At 35.2% G+C, this 19,156-nt stretch overlaps 1 protein-coding gene across 1 annotated transcript; it reads left to right on the forward strand.

Moving 5' to 3' along the window:
• Positions 1-1,088: 1,088 nt before the first annotated feature.
• On the forward strand, positions 1,089-18,776 carry kcna10a (potassium voltage-gated channel, shaker-related subfamily, member 10a). Its single transcript, XM_004070729.4, has 2 exons — positions 1,089-1,234; positions 14,604-18,776. The coding sequence occupies exon 2, from the start codon at positions 14,769-14,771 to the stop codon at positions 16,506-16,508; it is 1,740 nt and encodes a 579-aa protein (XP_004070777.1). The 5' UTR covers positions 1,089-1,234; positions 14,604-14,768; the 3' UTR covers positions 16,509-18,776.
• Positions 18,777-19,156: the final 380 nt, after the last annotated feature.

The following is a 19,156-nucleotide window of genomic DNA, read 5'->3' on the forward strand; positions in this document are numbered from 1 at the left end:
TCATTATTCAGGGTCATAAATCCAAAAATAGATACATTACAAAGGTGTTTAGTACCTCATCAACACGACACAGAGAATCATCTCATAGTATGAACAGCATCCATTTCGTTTTTCATGGAAAATACATCAAAACTTCTCCAAAGAAAGTTTTAGCAGGTATTAATAGAAAAACGGCGAGAACAATTATTCTAACCATCATTGGATCGTATACTGTTATGTTACATAATCACACATAACCACACAGTCCTGTTGCTTCAGTATTTTTAATATAACACGCATTTTTCTTGCATTCCTTTTTGTCTGTCAATTGCGTATAAACAGAGATCAGATTACGAGTAGTTGATGTTCAAGGAACTGTAGTTTGAAAGAAATTGATCAAATTGATCTTCACATGAAAAATATAACATTAATCACTTAAACAAAAACACTTTGAAAAGTATTTTGACAAATAAAACAGAAAGCAGGTTTCTGTTAGTTTTTACTGTAAAAAAAAAAAGAACAATTCTACAATCAAAAGTTCCACCACTGTTTAATTGTAATCACTATGAAAAAACAGTTTCAGATGAACAATTCAAAAATCATTTTAGATTAAGATTAGACAAATTAATTGAGGTTAATTCAAATCGTGTTAGGTGGAACATTTAACTAAATTTTAAATGTGCACTCACTTTTGTTGATTTGCTTTACATTTAACAAATGGACATACAATAGCTGTCATATTCTGGAGATTGTTTTCTGTTATCACTGCTTTTTTACTGACTTAAACAACAAAAGCTTTCAAATACAACAAAAAAACAACAACAAAATCAGATTCAGTAAATGACAGGTGCGCAAAACCTTTTTTTCTGCACAGGGATGATTCATTCAAGAGGGGAGAAAAAGGGACAGACAGATGTTTCTCTCTCTCGCCCTGACTCCCTGTCCCTCTCTCTTTCCCCCTCCCCTTGTGATAATGACACAGCTTTGGTTGAAGGACGGAGTAAAGCAGGGATTTTGCAAAAGAATTGGCCAAATTAAACAGAACCATGGTGTTATGTCACTCACATCTGGCCCCTGTGGGCGGATTGGCCATTGACGCCAGCCTTGCCGGCTGTCAGCCGGGTCAGCCTGTGTGTGGCAGGAAAGACATCATGGCCGGGCGCTCCATAGACTACCCATGCCTCCGGCAGGGCCCGGAGGTCCTAACATTTACAAACATGCACTGAGGTTGCCAGGATTCTCTGTGCTCCTGAAGGTAAGCTGGTTTGCTCTTTCTACCAACAGCTTCAACAGGTTCATGTGTGAGGATACTGTTTGGTATTTTCATCTTCTGACCTACTGTTAAAAGATCTTTAAGAACAGCAAATGCAAAGGTTAAATAAAGAACAGATATAAACTAACAAATATGTGTGTGCTTTTTTTTACAAGCAAATCTCATAAAAATCTTTGTCAAGTTTTTGTTCCAACTTAAAAAGTTTCTCTTTTCTTTAAGAGCTGGCTATTTCATACTTTCCACTTAACTTTTGGATTTTGCCTTACTGTGAATATCTAGACTTGTTGTTTTTTGGCCTAATTTCTTTATTTTCTTTTTTTTTTTAAAGAAGGTAATTACATTTAATATGTGTATATACATGTATAGAGTATATACATGGTACAATATGTCTTATATAAGTAAATCTTAAATAAATCATATATTTAAATATTATGTGTTTGAGGTTTGTTTTACAAATTATGAAGAAGCCCCAAGAACCCTATAGGATAAATCAGGAACAAACACATTGGATAGATGGATGTTCATATCAAATGTAGTGATATATGTTTCTGTGCTTTTGCCACATCACCTACTTTAAAGTGTCTGTTTTACCACAAACAATACATCTAACACTGAATGTATGTATTTTCTGCATCATTATGGCCCGCAGCAATCACAGACTGCAAGGACCATATATTGTAACTGCTACGAGGGTTATTTGCATTTGCATTTTCTTCTGTACTTTTTTGTTTTTGTAAGTTAGGAGTGGATGTTCAAAGGAGATATTTAGAATACACCGTTTAAATGTGTGTTTTAAATGATATACTAAGTATTCTTTTTTTAAATAAAAGCAAATCTAAAAAAGCTGAACAAACAAACTAACTAACTAAAGCTAACTTATCAATGTCTGGTTTTCCTTCTTGAATATAAAGTTCATTTAATTTTCCCATTAATTGAATTAACAAAAGTTGATCAAATTACTGAATTCCAGATATTTTTAATGAATATTTTATGAATAAATCTTACGACTATTGTAAAAATGTTGGCCTAATTACTGAACAGTAAACAGTTATATGATTTTTACTTTTTAGGAAAGCTGAAAATATATTTTTCACTTAAGAGTGTTCTAACATATTACACTAATATAGCAGATATTGCTGAAACATTGGTGCACATGTGACAGCATGAAGAACACATAACATAAAAGTTGTTAAAATGACCCATTATTTTCCAAAATATCACAAACTGAGAGGTTAAGTCGTCTAAAAAGTTTCTGAAAAGCATTGAAACAAAACAAAGACTGCAATAATTCCTGACATGTCCATGTTAAATTGCTAAATGCTATATTTGATAATAATAAAACGAGAATGCCACAAAACAGCTCTAAATAAATAAAATGAAATAATAAATAAAAATAGATGACTAATTAGTCCCAAAAATTTCTCAGACCTGCATTTTTATATATATTATATTAAGATCCTAAAATTAGTTTACATTTTAAAAAATGGTTAAGAACAGTTGTTAGATTTAGCAATGTTTTTAATTTGAGGCCAACATTATTTTAAAGTGGAACTTATAGGTAAGTTTTCTTGAACTGAGTACTATTAAAAAAGCTCAATGGAATGGCTGCTAAATTAATATTTGGTCATTCTCCTTCAGTTACGCTCAAGTTAGCTTTGAGACATTTCTTTGACTTTGTCCATTTTTAACAAACAGGAAAATGCCACATAAATCTATAAAAGTTTAACAATTTTTTACTTGTGAGTGGAATTATCAACAGGAAAAAAAATTGTATTTCAGGTGTTTGAGATCATACCTGAACTCTGACCATCTTCTTGCTGTGATTCTCTTGACTGTGTTGCTCCAGATTTTAATGTTACAAGCTGTAACTCTATTGGCCATGTAGTTTAAGAAGCTACTCTATCATTGTTGGTTTTGGTTGTGTCACCGAAAAAAATAGGTGTAAAAATATGAGGCTGTTTTATTCCAGTGCGTAACATTCAGTTGATCTTTAACATTTTGCCTATTTTCCAAAGCTTCTGATCAAGCAGAATCTAGTTAGTTAAGGTAACACAATTGACAGAGAGTGAACCTATCCGTTTCCATCATAGCAGGCTATTACTGTCAATGAAGTGATTCCCCTTCCAAAACAAGGAGGGCAATCTGATTTAACGGATTAATGAGGCCGTTACTGTTGATTAGACTTTACATGGTAAATGGGATGTAAACAACAGGCAGAACCCAGAGGTCAGAATCACCCAATGAATAAACAAAAAGTCAACAAACAGATGTGCAAAACTCAGTTTCATTGCATACAAAGTACAACTGTCGCCAATTTTTAATATCTTAAAAAAATATCAACTGTCTTCATTGTTTAAACATTGTCCGTTTGTGGATTTGTAGCATGTCCTTTGAGAACCAGTTCACTTATGTTTTTTCTGTGAATGGATGTGGAATCACACTTCCATATGCACAATAACTTTTGGAATCGAGTGTTGGCTCTTGTGCGTGTTTATGCATGTCAATTGCTGGCTTTACTCAGGATCTATTTGTAATAAATACTCAGGACAGATGGGCATATTACATTTTTTTTTGTTTTCAATGTTTTGACTGTTTAACAAAAGGGGCTTTCTATAAATGAAGTAATGTATCAGTTAATACAACAGTTTTGTTACACAATTCTTTTAAGAAAGGATTTTCTAGTTAATACGTAATGAGATCCAGAGTTTCAACAGTAGCAGAGTTTTGACAATAGCCGTATGGTCATGTTTGTGTGGTTAAGTGACAGACTGGTCTATCAGTTTTTACAGCAAAGGTTGAGATAGTTAATTTGATGATCATACTGGAATATCTACCTTACACCGTGAATAACGAAAGGGTGTGTGCCTCCAATCTCCCACCCTTCCATCCTTCTTTTAGGTCCCCTTCCTAACAATGTTTCTACGATAGTTGCATCACACCGGGTGGTTAAAAGCTTGAATTTTACAGAAGAGCTCCACTTTACAGAATAATAATGACAACAGCCTACAACCCTAAAGTGTAAGCAACTGCAGCTTCTTGCGTAGTTTTAATCACCCAAGATCAACTTCAACAACAAACTTAGAATTTGTGTTTCAAAATTGTTTTTTCTGGTGGTGTAATCTAAGGAATAGCTTAAAATGCTACAGAGCTACCTGTGCCTGAAAAATTATGAATAATTCACAGTTACAAGAAACTTTCTCAATGACCAAGAAATAGATCAACAATTGAAAGCTGTGTGTAGTAGAATTTGGTTAAAGAGTCACTTTGATGAAAATCGCACTTTTGGTGTTTTTAACATGTTCCTCTGTCATTTTTCTGATGATGAAAGACATATAGAAAGAAAATTAAGCTCAAAATGATTTTCTGAGGATCTCCTCAATCAAATATTTGTAAAAAGGTCATTTAAAAAAAAAAAAACGTTGATTTTTGACATGGAAAATACAATGGGTGGGACACAAGGTCCCTGTTTTAAGCTCTCATGCAACAGGGAAGAGAAGGAGAGGCAGAATTCTACTGTGTCAATTCCAATTCAAATAATTGCTGCCGCTCTGCAGAAACCATGTCCTACTAAACGACACAGGTTCCTTTGGTTTGGCTAAAAAATCACATTTAAAAGACAACTGGGAACGCTTTGAAAATCGATCAAAAGATGATTGGAGTGGGACCTTAAACCTAAAGACCTGTTGCTCCTGTTGTTCCTACAGGTGTTCCAACTTTTGATTATTCACTGTCTGTTACAGTACAGATGAAAGAGGTGCTGGAACACGCTGTGATACTTTACCCTCTTGAGTTTTGGATGAACAGGTTTTGTACAGCTTAATGTAGAGTTTCAAAAATGGCAAGAAATAAAGCAACTAACTATGAAAGAGAGAGAGACCATTATTAAGCTGGAAAATGTACAGTGAGTACGGTAAGGCAATGGGACAGCAGCCACAGGTTTTTTGCATATAATGAAAAGACAGTCAGAAAAGGAGGCAAACTGACAGGAAGAGCTCTGCCAGACCAGTAACAACTGAATCAGGGGAAAAGGTTCTGAGAGTTTACAGCTGCATGATCACAGGACCACAGCGTCAGAAAAAGCCATTTGCAGTGAAGACTTTGACCTGCAGGGTCGACACATGAAGTTGTTGCATGAACGGCATTGCTTGGACTTCTGACAAAAGAAAAAAAAAAGTCAGACAAATGTACCAAAGTTCATAATGTAGAATCTGTGTCAAAAAGTTAAAAAAAAGTTTAAAAAAAGTTTTTAAAAAAGCAGGTTTTGAAGGTTGCAGATATAAACCAATTTAAAAAAAAAAAGAAGAAGATTGTAAAAATCCAGATGTAGTTATTGGTTTTGTATAATTTGTCTATCCTGATTTAAACGCGCCTCACACGTCCTACAAACGGAAGAGTAGATCAACACACATTCCTGCTTTGCATCTGCATCCTACTCTCGAGGTTTAACGACTGGTACCTCAGTGAAAAAGATAGGATTGTATTTTTCTTTTGCGAAGGCTTTTTGTTCCTTGCCGCTTGGGGATGTCACTTCTTCTAAAATCTTGTGGGTCTTAGAAAATAATAATTCAGTGAAATATCGAGATACTCGCTGTGGCATGCATCTTATTTCAGCATCTTACTTTTCTTTTAATATTCTGACAAAGTTTTTTCTAAGTTACACTCTTTGAAAAATGGTGAAATATTCTCTTTATGATACTGTGTTGGAATGTATCCCGATATATATTGCATTATGACATGTTTATCATGAAACATATCATGTTGCCAGATTTTTGCCAATACATACCCTTATATTATAGTGTGAGAATGTGGGGGGATTTGTTTACCAAGAACACAGCAAAGCAGTAGACAAAAGCATTTATTACATCTGTGGTCAGGAATTGTGGTTAAGTTTTCCAGGCAAAGTCGTAAGGCCATTCAGAACTTTGAACTCCTTTGTAAGTTCATGCTCCTGTCCTGCTGTAGTTTGCCCATATTCTTATTCAAAATGCTCCACAGGAAGTTTTTAATTTATCAGGAAAAGATTTTGGCTGACCTTTGCTGTTGTTGTTGTCAATCTATGCATGTGTGTCCTGTCAAAAAGCCACGGGAGGATTTTGGTCCCAGCTGCTGTGCACTGAGACTTGGCCTGACGCCTGCAGACACACTCATGTCAACATCAGCAGCTTACATCTTATGAATGCCTTGCAGGGCTAACATGCAAACAAACCATTCTGCTCCAGCAAGACATAGTAAGTCAGAAGACATACTATTTACAAAAATAGTTAGTTGATGTCTTCCAGCAGTTCAACACCTTTTCATATACGGGTTGTGTGTATGGATCAAACAAACATTTCTGTGTTAAACATGGGTATCTCATCACTACATTTCTGAGATTTAATTCATTTTTCAAGGCTGAGCTGTGGATAATATTTATTTAGCTTGAGATTGTCTTCTTTGAATATGTGTAAACATCCCGAATAAATCACAAAATGTTAAACAATCTGTTACTCATTCACCAAGAGTAAACATCAAATTGAATTTTATACATAAAACTAAGATTATTAAAAACAAAACTGTAACATTATAATGAATTCAGCATAAGTTATAGGAAAGATACAGTAAAAAGCCTGAAAAGTCCAATCTCCAGGAAAGACAGTGTGCAGAGAGCCGTTTAGGTCTTGTCTCAACAATTTTCCAACTGTCGTCCTGATTGTGCGACACAAAAAACTGCTAACAACATTAACCCACTGCAGATGATGCAAATCCAGTTATGATGTGCAACACTGGACAAAAAGAAATACTGATTCCTTTTCATTTTAATAATACTGAGACAAACACATGCTCACCCTCATACACTAAATACAGTAGGTACACATACTGAAGGCCAGTAAACATCCGCTTCCCGTTTATTTTTAACTCTGCGTTTGGCTCAGATTATTCAAACTGCATTAACAAATGGGCATTAGTAATTCACATTACAGTTGGTGATTTAAAAGCTCCAAAAGGGAAAAGGTTATTTAAAAATCTGTCACTTGGAAAATAAATGCATGAAAGCAACAGCAGGATTTTCTGATTCGCTCTGCGTTACAGTCTGAAAATATTTTCAGAACTCTTTTTTTTTATTCCATAAATACTTAATACACATTCAATGTGTGAATTATCTGTGGTTATGGATCTCTGTGTGTATGCATAGTGTGCCAATCAACACAATTGCTGTCAAATGTAGCACCCAGAAAAAAAAAACCCACAGACATGTGGATAGGAACTTTATCAAATAATTAAATATGAAAGAAAAAAAAAAACTTAAACCCAAACCAAGAGGATGAAGACACAGGGACATGTCAGTACGCAACGGAAATCTATCGTCCTAATTTTACTATAAATGAATTGACAAATGAAACCTGGTGTGATCGTGTCAGGAGAAACCATTTAAAAGACAATTTGAACACAAGGCAGGACTTCCACATATAAACCAAAAAAACAGAAGCAAAAAAGAAAAAAAACATTAAATCTAAGACCAAATGAAAGCATATTAGCCCATGTTTCAACAATTTAATCAGTAATCCTATTGGATTAAAAAAATCTTGATCTACCTTTTATATGTGACCAAAATGTCTCTCTAAATTTAGAAATTATGTATAAAATAAAATGCTCCAGACATCCAAACAAAAAGAAACAAATATAAACTTAAAAAAAATCATTTACACCACAGAAATCAACAAAATTAAAAGTTTTTTTAGGTATTTAGCATGTTTATATCTCTCTCTAAAGCATTAACCAGTTTTAAGTTTCATTTTTATTTAAATGTAACTTGACTAGAATTTAGACAAAGGCGTTAAAGAAAAGTCTAAATTAATATTTATTCAGCGGACAACTGCAAAAGACAATTAATATCCCCGCAAAATCCATTTACAGACAGAACTAAAGGTAGTGTTTATGTATAACTAAAAAAACTTTATGCAACTTGTGGAAAAAACTCTTTGTAGATGAACTGTGTAATGACATGTTTTGTATGAATTACCTTAATGTATAACAGGAGAAAACTGTTTCTGAGATACATAGAGGTCACAGCATGTGCTCTAGTTTTTTTTAAATAATTTTCTTTAACTGGTGGACACACATTTTTGTTGTTGTTGTTTTCCTCAATCTACTTATAAAAGTAGATTAAGAAAAAAACATTTAAATAATACATTGTGCGGATGACACATTTTGACAAAATAGTATCTCTGAACTAATATGTATTTGTATGAAAAAATGTTGTTGTTTTTTTGCACAGTTTTAGTCTTATTGTCATATTAAACAAAAAGACAGGTTGTGGGCTTAGGTTAGGTTTGTTTATGTTTGTCTTTTTTGCATTTTTCTTTCATGTATTCATCTGTTATGACACTGCAGTATCTGTGTTGATCCGTTGGAAAGATCCTTCGGCTTATGGCACTGAGCTGCCCAGCCCGCATTAATCTGCTTAATAGAAACAAAAATTTGATTCACCAGAGCCTGCAATTCCTATTAACACATTCCCTTTGTCTGACACCACAAAAAATAACAATGGGTCTGGCCTCATTGTGCCTTTAAGCGGGAGATCCATTTAGTTCCAGCAACAAAACTGCATGAACATCTGAATGCTGAGTTGTCATGACTGCTGCTCTTCAGAATATGATTAATAAAATCCCTGCCAACTAAAAGATAATCATGATATATTTATTTTCATAAGTTTATTTGATCAGGAACTCAGAATATATGCTTTCTAATGGTGAGAAAAAACAATAAATATATACTTCACATAATGTCACAGAACACAATGCCACTACAGTGCTTTTTCCAGACATATATTAAAAATACACAGTATGCATTCAATTTATCAGATATATTTGACCATAATATCAAAGTAAGTTTGTGCAAAAGGTTTGACTTGAGATGGAACATCTGTTGCGTTTGCACACATATAATAAAGCCACAGATTAACTACATTGCACTCTTCTGCATGCATTAGCACATATCAGTCGAAGATCACTTTATTGTTGCTAACAGGAACATTTTAATCTGTGCTCAGAGCATGACTTTTCAATGTTTGTGAGGATTAGGGCATTAAATGTCAGATGAGATTTCATCACATGGGTTTCTACCAGCCTGACTGTGTGTATTCTTAGATAAATAACTGCATCACTGAAAGCAGGCATGTGACATTTCTGTCTTGTTATGAAACAAATCAAGGCTTTGTATAGTAATACAACTATCAAGACCCACTCTGATGAAAATCAGGTTTATGGTGTTTGAAACGTATTCTGTGTGCACATGATGAAAGACTTTTAGTAATCCTTGTGCTATCCTAGGCACTTTAACATTGGGAGTTGGGTCATCTAGACCCACTAGACAGTGCGCTGAACCTTTTTTCTTCAATAATTTGTGAACCTCACTGGTGTCCATGGATTACATGAAATCTTTCCACCTTTATCCACCTTTGTCATGGTAGGGATAACACGTCAATGTAAGGGTGGGGTCATCTAAGATAGCACAAGGGAAAATTTAGCTTAATATGTTCTGAGTATTTCTGAGTATTTTTACAAAAAAAGGCAGTTTGAAAAAACTTGTAGCTTTGATGCACCCAATTGTAGATGACCATATCCATGCACGTCTTCGTTTTCCTCGTCCGAGCTGACATCTGGCTCAACACTGCACATCTGGTCAGCTTTAATATTGTCCGCCAATTTTTTTGCACCAGTAATGCTCTTTGCATCAAGGAAGGGAAGGAGGGCGGGGTTGCTCTGTGCCAACTGTCCTGCCCCCAAATTAGAGGAACGATTTTAATGAACTACTGCCACTCTGCAGAAAACGACACATTTTAGCGTTTTGATTAAGGCTAAAAACAGCATAATCATAATTTAAGGACCACTGGGAGAATTTTTAAAATAGATCAAAAAAGGAGATTCATTAAAAAATGAATCATTAAAAGTTGCAAGTTAGCAATAAGCGCCTATGGGAGATGAACTATGGGAATATATAACGTTTTGACAAAAAAAAAAAATTATGTTTGTGTTTTTTTTGGTCAAAATGTTTCAGTAAAATAAATGTGATGGGATTTCTGAACAAATGAGCAACAAGTACCTAAGTAAGTACCAAAAAAATAGTACAATTTTTACAGAATTTACATTCAAATTACAACAATTGTGATAATTTGTTGCACAAAGCTTGTGATCATCATTCAGGTCTAGTTTACTCTCTTTGATCACATAGTTGTAGAAGGCAGATGCCAGTATCGTGTCTAATCCTTACCTGTGACAAGAACCTGTAAGTTTGATCTAAATCCCTCTTGTCACCATGTCAGGGTTGATGATTCCTTTTCTGAACAAAAGCCACTTCCTCTCCCAAGAAAAATTGAGGGTTGGAACTGGTTTGCACAAACACTGTGAGGAAGACTGTGTGCACAAACTGTTACAGTTATTTTGGGATGTAGCTTTGGCTAAAATTGTTACGAAATAGCTATTTTAACCCCCACACAAGAAAACTTTACATTTGCTTACTTTGGAGTAGATTGTTCAAGCATGCATTTGGGATGGTACAGCTTTGATTAAATACTAAAAAAAAGGGGATACCTTTTAAAAATGCACATTTATCATTTCATATATATTGTTTCTATATTTATGAATGTTGTTGTTTCTCTTTCGGCTTTTCCCATAAATAAAGTGCAACAAAAGTCAGATAAAAGTCAGATAAACAAGCATTGCAAAGTTTTTAGAAACATTTTGTTAAATATTTGTTTTCATGAGCCTGTCTTGTAAAATAAAAAAAACTTTGGGTTACTCGTGTAGCCCCGGTTCTCTGAGTGGCATGAGTGAGATGTACCACTATAAAATATGTCCTCTGCTAATTCAAACACCTTCTGAGGAATATGCAGGGGGTGTATCCCACAGTAAGACATCAAGCAATTAATTTTGATATCTCACCATGGGAAAGAAGAAGAAAAAAAAAACTTGCAGTTTTAGAATCAATTAGTAACTTGGTCTCCAAAAAAAAATGTCTGTACTTTAGCAATTGCCGGTAATGACTAACACAAAAAAGCAGTCTTCCAATTACCTTTAGTATAAAGTTATTTTCTCTGCTTATTGTGGACTAGAGTATTTAAGTGTTTAAGTGTTTACTTTTTTTATCTGGTTTAAGATAAACATTTGCTGGAATTCTTTTTTTCAGACTTCAAAGTGAAATAGCAGCCTTTATAAATGGCCTATGGGGCTGGGCACAATAACATTCAATTTAATTTACAAGTTCACGAATCAGTGCACAATTCAATATCAATTTATGTTTCAATTTTTCATTGATTCACTTTTCACACAACTAGAACTATAGACAGAATGAAGGTGAAACTTGCATTTAAAAAAATATGAAATCTTCCAATTAAATTAACTAAAGGAGTTTTGTCACCTGAGATTTTCAATTTAAGGGTTATTTGAGCTATGATTGATATCAATAAATAGGCATTAATTTTCTAAATAAAGATCAATCTGATATCAATCAACAGATTTTTGTCAACTCTACTTTACGACTTCATATAGATCATTTGTTTAACAGTAAGAAGCCTTAGGGTGTATTCAGACTGGACACATTGGGTCCGCTTTGAGTGAACCAGAGTTCGTTTTACCCGATAACCTGTAATACATTTTCAGTCTGAATACACTAGGGTACTGATAACTACGATAAACTGTAGAATATGCCAACTACTGCTTTGTGGTGGAATTTCATTAAAAAGTAAACTCCAAAATTTCTTTATCTGCAGACAGACAAGGCAAATGGAGCCTTAAGAGTTCAAATGTCCTCTTGTGTTCTGTTTTAATGATGGAACCTTTTAGAGAGTAATTTAGTCTCACTGTAATTAAAGATTCATGGTCTCTAGGTGTGCTGCTTAGAGTTTACCGTTAAAGGAGCTGTCAATAAAGAAGATGAGCTGTGAGTGAAAGGCCAGTTACTTGTAAGGAAGGGGTTTTTATGTATTTTTTAATCCAAGTGGCCTAAACTTGTTGAATTATGGTTCTTAGGTGGTTAGTTATTGGCGATCTATTGTAATACCTTAAATAAGGATAAAACATTCCCGGGTGTAGGGTAAGTGAGTCAAGCATGGAGAAATCTGAGGATCTAATCACTGTTCCAGTCTACAAAGCCTTGAGCACATCACTTAAATCACAGAGATATCTAATGACACACAATAGGAGGCGCGCATATGTCAACAGACAGCTGCACACACTACAGTAAACTAAAAGAGCAAACTGAAGGGTTTGGTTTCCACTATTTTACGTGCACTGTTTTATAAGACGGCAAATGTGTTTACCTGCTTGTGTTTGTGGATTTGACCTTTGCCACGGCTTCAGTTTCTACTCAGTGTAAGCTTATCCAGTTTCAGCCATGAAAGACAAGTCATTCCTCTCGGGGGGGAGAAGGTAGCAAAAAGGAGCAGCAGGAGCAGAACCTGCAGTTTTGCCTCTTTTACCTGTTGCATTTTTTTCACTTTATTTTATGGTTTATTAATATCTCGAATGAAGGTAAGTTAACTGTAGCCTGGATATTTTTCTGCTATGGGCATTTTTGCACCCTTTTGTGCTGTTTCTCTAGTTCATTATGATTATTACTAATAGTTATTTAATAATGCTTTTGAAATATTTCATACAAGATATTAACAAAGTTATAGTGTCTATACATATTTAGAATTCTATAAAAACAGAATTATAAAAAAAGGATTAGAGGTGACATTTTTTAAGCATTTTAAACTCTTTTTTGCAGATGCAAAACAACCAATTTTAAATTAGGTTGACTGCATTATAAACAAATTAACACCAAGTACAGCTCAAGCAGAGATGCATTTTTGGTATAACTCTTTTGATAGGTTAAGAAGACAGAAAATCCTGAAGATCTTTAATCAGAAAAATGTACTGATTACTTCTCTTATTTAACCATAACTTCTACTTTTTCAAAATGAGTCACCATTTATCAGTATATCTAACAATAAAAACAATAATTTATTGTTACTTTCCTGCAAAAAATCGCTCTGTCCATGTACTCTTTAGAACATCCATCCAATTCTTATCCTTTCAGTCCCTTTCTTGTCTCGGTCCATTGCTCTCCCAGGTCAGTGTCACTGGCACAGGGTGACTCACCTCTGAGTCTTTAATTAAATATCTGCAGTGGCACACACTTTCTGAAACTGTGGCCATTTGTATCTAGCAAGAGATAGTGTGGAAATTAATGTCAGATGTAAATGAAAGCACAAATATTAAAACATCTACAAAAAACAAGTGGCACATTTTTAGGACAAACAAAATTGGGCTTTTATTGCACAGAGCAAACGGGAATCCTGGTCTGTGGACGGATCAAGCCTCACGCTATCACTGTACAGTCTGTTAATTATGCACTGATGTATGCACAGTCCCAGTTACCCTTCACTATCCTCCACTCCCACGTCTCTGCAATTCTTTTGTTTGGTAACAAACTAATTATGCACACTACTGGCATCCCAGAATTCTCAGAGAAATTTTCTGACTGTTGCATTATGCGTGTTGTTATTTTGGGAGTTCTCCCTGGTGTGCATATTACTGTGGCAGATAATTATATATATCAAACACAGCACTTTAGTGATTAATGTTCCCTGATAGAATGTTTGTCAAACAAGGTTCTTCTTGAACATACAAATGATTTAAATCTATTGTCATAAAAAATAAATGCATTAGAATGAGCAATTTTTTTTGGTTTGTTTTAATGAAACTTCACTATATTCAAATATATGTTTCTTTTGTGTACTTCATAAGTTCTGTAGAAAGCCTTTGACGTGGTCAAATGCATCATAAATGTAGTACACCACAGTATAATAAGAAAAAAAAGGTCTACAAATCCACTTAAATAGATATTACTGCCAAGGCTCTGATGTACAACATACACATTTTTGATGTTTAACTCCTTCTGGACATTTACTTTATTTGATATTATTTATAAAATTTAATGGTTAGCCTGTTTTTTTAAGTTATCTTATTGGCTCTTGTGGTGACTTAAAAATATCAGTTTAGCTAAATCTATCAAGATAATAATAAAAAATGAGAGATAATTGAAGTTTTTTTTCTAATGTTGTCAGGTGTGCACAACTGGTTACGTTAGAAGCAATGTGACTTCAGGGCCTGCTTCTCAGCGCTTTTTGTTTGTAGAAGAAAAAAATTCAGTTTCTTTTAACAAACTATGTTCTTATAAACTTATTTGTATTTGATTTTTCTCTGATTTTTAAACATGCATTTCTCTTAAACATTTATTTTTGACATTCTTTTCTTTGCTAGCTGTTAACTCTGAGTAGTGACAGAAACACACTGACTGTCTTTATTTTGTCTTCTTTTTTTTTCTGCAGGTAAAATATAGAAACCATCCAGGCTTTCCGTTTGACGTCTAAATTCCAGCCAAAGACTTCATGCTTTATTAAATTGCTGCTGCTACCACTCAAGCTTCATCTGTTGATTAGAGAGCTCTTCTCCTGTTTTGCTGATCCCAGGCCTTGCAAGGCTGAATTGCAGCCATGGAGGTAGCTCTAGTGAACTTCGAGAGCCTGGAGGACCTTGACGCCAGCCTTGAGGATGAGGACACCTATTCTGATAAGACCTTGGCTCTCACAGTGGACATGCCTCCTGAGCCAAACAGCCCAGACATTGATTACCTTCTCCGAGCTCCCCAGCTATCCTCCAAACCTTCCCAGTACAGCCCGATGCCATCCCATATGTGGGAATCCACCTCATCTTTACCTATTCCACAAACATATACACTGGGTATACCCCAGTCTCCAGTGTTGCTATCCCCAAGCCAAAAGGGCCGCAGTAGCTGTGCAAGCATGATTTCTAACTGGAAATTGCTATTAAGCAGTGAGGGAGTTAAGGAGAGTGAGACCATCTTCAGCCGGCTCACCAAAGAGTGCTGTGAGGACCTGTTTGTAGATAAACGAGGGCTGGATGATGGAGACCAGAAAGTCATTATCAACATAGCCGGTCTTCGTTTTGAGACACAACTCAAAACACTGGACCAGTTTCCGGAAACACTCTTAGGAGATCCTTTGAAGAGGATGGACTACTTTGACCCCATGCGGAATGAGTACTTCTTTGATCGGAATCGGCCGAGCTTTGACGGGATCTTGTATTACTACCAGTCTGGGGGAAAAATCCGAAGACCAGCTAATGTGCCGCTTGATGTGTTTGCTGATGAAATTGTGTTCTATGAGCTTGGCCAAGAAGCCCTTGAGCAGTTCAGAGAAGATGAAGGATTTATAAAAGATGTTGATATCCCTCTTCCAACTAATGAAATACATAGGCAGTTCTGGCTTCTCTTTGAGTACCCAGAGAGCTCCAATGCCGCTCGTGGTGTAGCTCTGGTGTCCGTCCTGGTCATTGTGATATCCATTATTATATTTTGCATGGAAACACTTCCAGAGTTCAGAGATGATTCTGATAGAGTTGTGGCCACCCCTGTAAAACCTGTCAACCAGTCCAGCAGTTTCCCCTCTGCTTCTTTTCCTGGTGTAAAGCTCACAACCTTTTCTGACCCTTTCTTTTTCATTGAGACTGCCTGTATTGTCTGGTTTGCCTTTGAGCTGTGTGTTAGATTTGTGGCCTGTCCCAGTAAAAGTGAGTTTTTCCACAATATCATGAACATTATCGACATCATATCCATCATCCCTTACTTTGTGACTGTTATCACAGAAACATTCACGACGCCACAAGAGAGTTCTGGACAGAACATGTCTTTGGCTATTCTGCGTATAATCCGATTGGTCAGAGTGTTTCGTATTTTCAAACTCTCACGCCATTCTAAGGGGCTTCAGATCTTGGGGCAGACTTTAAAAGCCAGTATGCGTGAGCTTGGTTTGCTCATCTTCTTCCTATTCATTGGAGTGATCCTCTTCTCTAGTGCTATTTACTTTGCTGAAGTTGATGAGCCTAGCACGCAGTTTGTTAGCATTCCTGACGGCTTCTGGTGGGCTGTGGTCACCATGACTACTGTAGGCTACGGAGACATGTGTCCCATTACTGTGGCGGGTAAGATTGTTGGCACCTTGTGTGCAATAGCAGGTGTATTGACGATAGCGTTGCCTGTTCCTGTCATTGTTTCAAACTTCAACTACTTCTACCACAGAGAGACGGAAGCAGAGGACAAGCTTCCCATGGCAGAAGCTCTTGAGCAAGCAATGAAGGCTGAAGCAATCAGCAAACAGGCCAGCAACACTTCACTCAATCTAGCCAATGGCATTTGGCAGATTAAAGGAAACTAACTGTGGAAGAAAAAATTGAAGAAAATGAAAAAATGAACATTTAGTCTTTTAGTCACCTCAGATGAAGAATTCTTGTGATTAAAATTTCATTATTCCTGTGGAAATGTATGTTTTATATTGACAACGGGCTGCACTACTTGTATGATAAATCAGAAAAGATCATATGGTTGAGGACTCTGTACTTCTGTGAACAATTTTGTATTCACCTGTTATCAATTGTTCATACCTCAAGCAAATTCTGACTTGAAGTTACAATCAAGCATCAAGATTATTTTTTTTGACTGGGAACTGACAAAGGCGTCTCGCAGAAGATTTTACAAAGAGGCATCATGATTCTTTAATTGTACTAACATCTAAGACAACATATTCAAAATTTACCAAGGTGTATATGTTTTCCAGCTTGACTGTATATTTATTACACATATCATATGTCAAAGTATTTTCTTTGTTCTTTGGCTCTACTGTTATTCTCTTGATATTTAAATGTTTATTGTCAGATTTGGTCAAACGTAAATGAAACAGTAAAATTCAGAACATGTAAATTATTGATACAACATTATCTACTTACTCATTTTTGAACCTATGAAAATGGGTCTTCTCTTCTGGTGTTGTCTAACAAATCTTTAGCTTGACAGATTTGACATTTTTGTGACAGACCACAGCTCGTTGAAAGCTGATTTACCCACTGTGTGGGTGCAGCACAAACATCTGAAACATTGGCCAAAGAAACTAACATTCAAATGTGACAGATGTAGATTTCTATTTAACTTCCACAAAAAAAAAATGTTTTGATGCTTCTGGTCGGATGTCTGTACAAGGTTTCCCATTCCTAACAGAAAAAGTCAGGTCTGCATAAAAACATTTCTAAAAATATTTGATTTTCTGGTTATGTCATGACTTATAACTAGTGGTATTGGACTCTTGTTGCTATTTCATAAATAAATTATAGCATTATTGTATTTTGTCCTCTTATTCATTGCAACAAGTATTGGGGTGGCCTGTGTTGCAAATCAATAATGAAAACAATGATATTAATAAATAATAATAGTTATTTATTAGTGTAAATGAGAACACCCAAGGATACTGCACTGGATAAAAATATACTCTTGGCAAAAGATAAAAATATGTCACAAAATCAAAACTAAAAAAAAAAAAGTACAAAGAGATAAAGACTTTGAAAAGATGATAAGAACCCATGGAGGGGAAGTCATACTGAGTAGTGACTATTATGGGAACTGACCCAATAAGTGTGACGTCACCCATATAAGGACTTGCTTTGGGTTAAAGCAAAATGAAGTAAATTCAATCCCTATTTTTATCACAATACCAAACTTCATCAGTAAGCAGTGATCACGTCAGTCTGAGTAAACGTTTCTATGTCAACCACTCTATTCAATCAGGAGTGAGCTTGATGGAACTCCACACCCCTTTTTTTGAAAGTGGGCTCTAGGGAGAATCTGTCAATCAAACGTTTAGAGCGTTCGACCACATACTTTTATTGAGGCATCTGATTGGTCAGTTCATAATTTTTGTTACAGAAAGAAAACTATCATGAAGAAAATAGGATAATGCCGGGATAGTCTCTGGCAACCCCGTGACCCCGAAAGGGAATAAACGGTAAAGAAGATGAATGAATGAATGAATGAATGAATGAATGAATGAATGAATGAATGAATGAATGAATGAATGAATGAATGAATGAATGAATGAATGAATGAATGAGTTTTAGAGAAGTTTTAAAAAGTGACAAACATCGTGCTTAGGTTTGTTTTGTTTTTCAGAAGCATTTATAAAGTATGCTTCAAAAATGTTCAGTTTATAGTAAGTCCTCTCCATTTGAAACACAATTTACATTTGTGTTTTGCTTCAGTAAAGATTTTAGATTAGAATAAAAACTGGACAGTTACAAAAATGCATAAACTAACTTTTTTTTCTGAATTATTTGGTCTCAAAATGTGGTTTTAAAAGGACATTTCAAAGTTTTTTCTTGTACTGTTTTCCCAGAGCATCAAATAAATTATACTGTTTAGTGAAACTTCAGTCTAATAAATATTAAAATGTCATATTTTATTTTAAAAAATGCTACACAAATAATGATTTCATAATACTATTGAATTTTAAATGCTAAATTCTAACTGTCAAAAAAGGCTTTGATGTCCTTTGTTTTACAATTTATCAGAGAAAGACAGCTGTCACCATTAGAATTGCTCCTTTTCTATGTATGATGGCCTTTCAGTTAGTAAACTGCAAGCACTGCTGTTAAAAAAATGTCCTGTCTCTTCATTTATCTACATGTATTTGAGAAAACACATTTGCATGATGGTGTGCATTAATTGTTAGACACAAATCAAGGTAGAGAGAATTGAAGTTATGATTACTGGATTTCCTTGGAGATCCCCAACAGGTAAGAAAATCCCACTTGTTCGGTCTCAGCTTTACTTTCGTTGTCTCTGCTTTCACTGTAATGTAAGTGCCATCGTCACAAAGATAGAGGTCGCGAATAAAGCATGCATGGCACCTTGTCACTGGAAGTCCTCCAGGTACCAAGAGGATGCCAATCTCTGGTAGACAAGGAACAGTCGCCTACTTATTAATGCTTACCAACCTAACCTGATACCCGGCTCTCTAAATACACCTTTAACCCTTGT

Source organism: Oryzias latipes, chromosome 7 (genome assembly GCF_053564925.1).
Source record: "Oryzias latipes strain Hd-rR chromosome 7, Olatipes_Hd-rR_3.1".
Taxonomy (NCBI): Eukaryota; Metazoa; Chordata; class Actinopteri; order Beloniformes; family Adrianichthyidae; genus Oryzias; species Oryzias latipes.

Coding starts and splice junctions, on each gene's coding strand:
- kcna10a (XM_004070729.4), top strand. CDS start 14,769: ATGGAGGTAGCTCTAGTGAACTTCGAGAGCCTGGAGGACCTTGACGCC.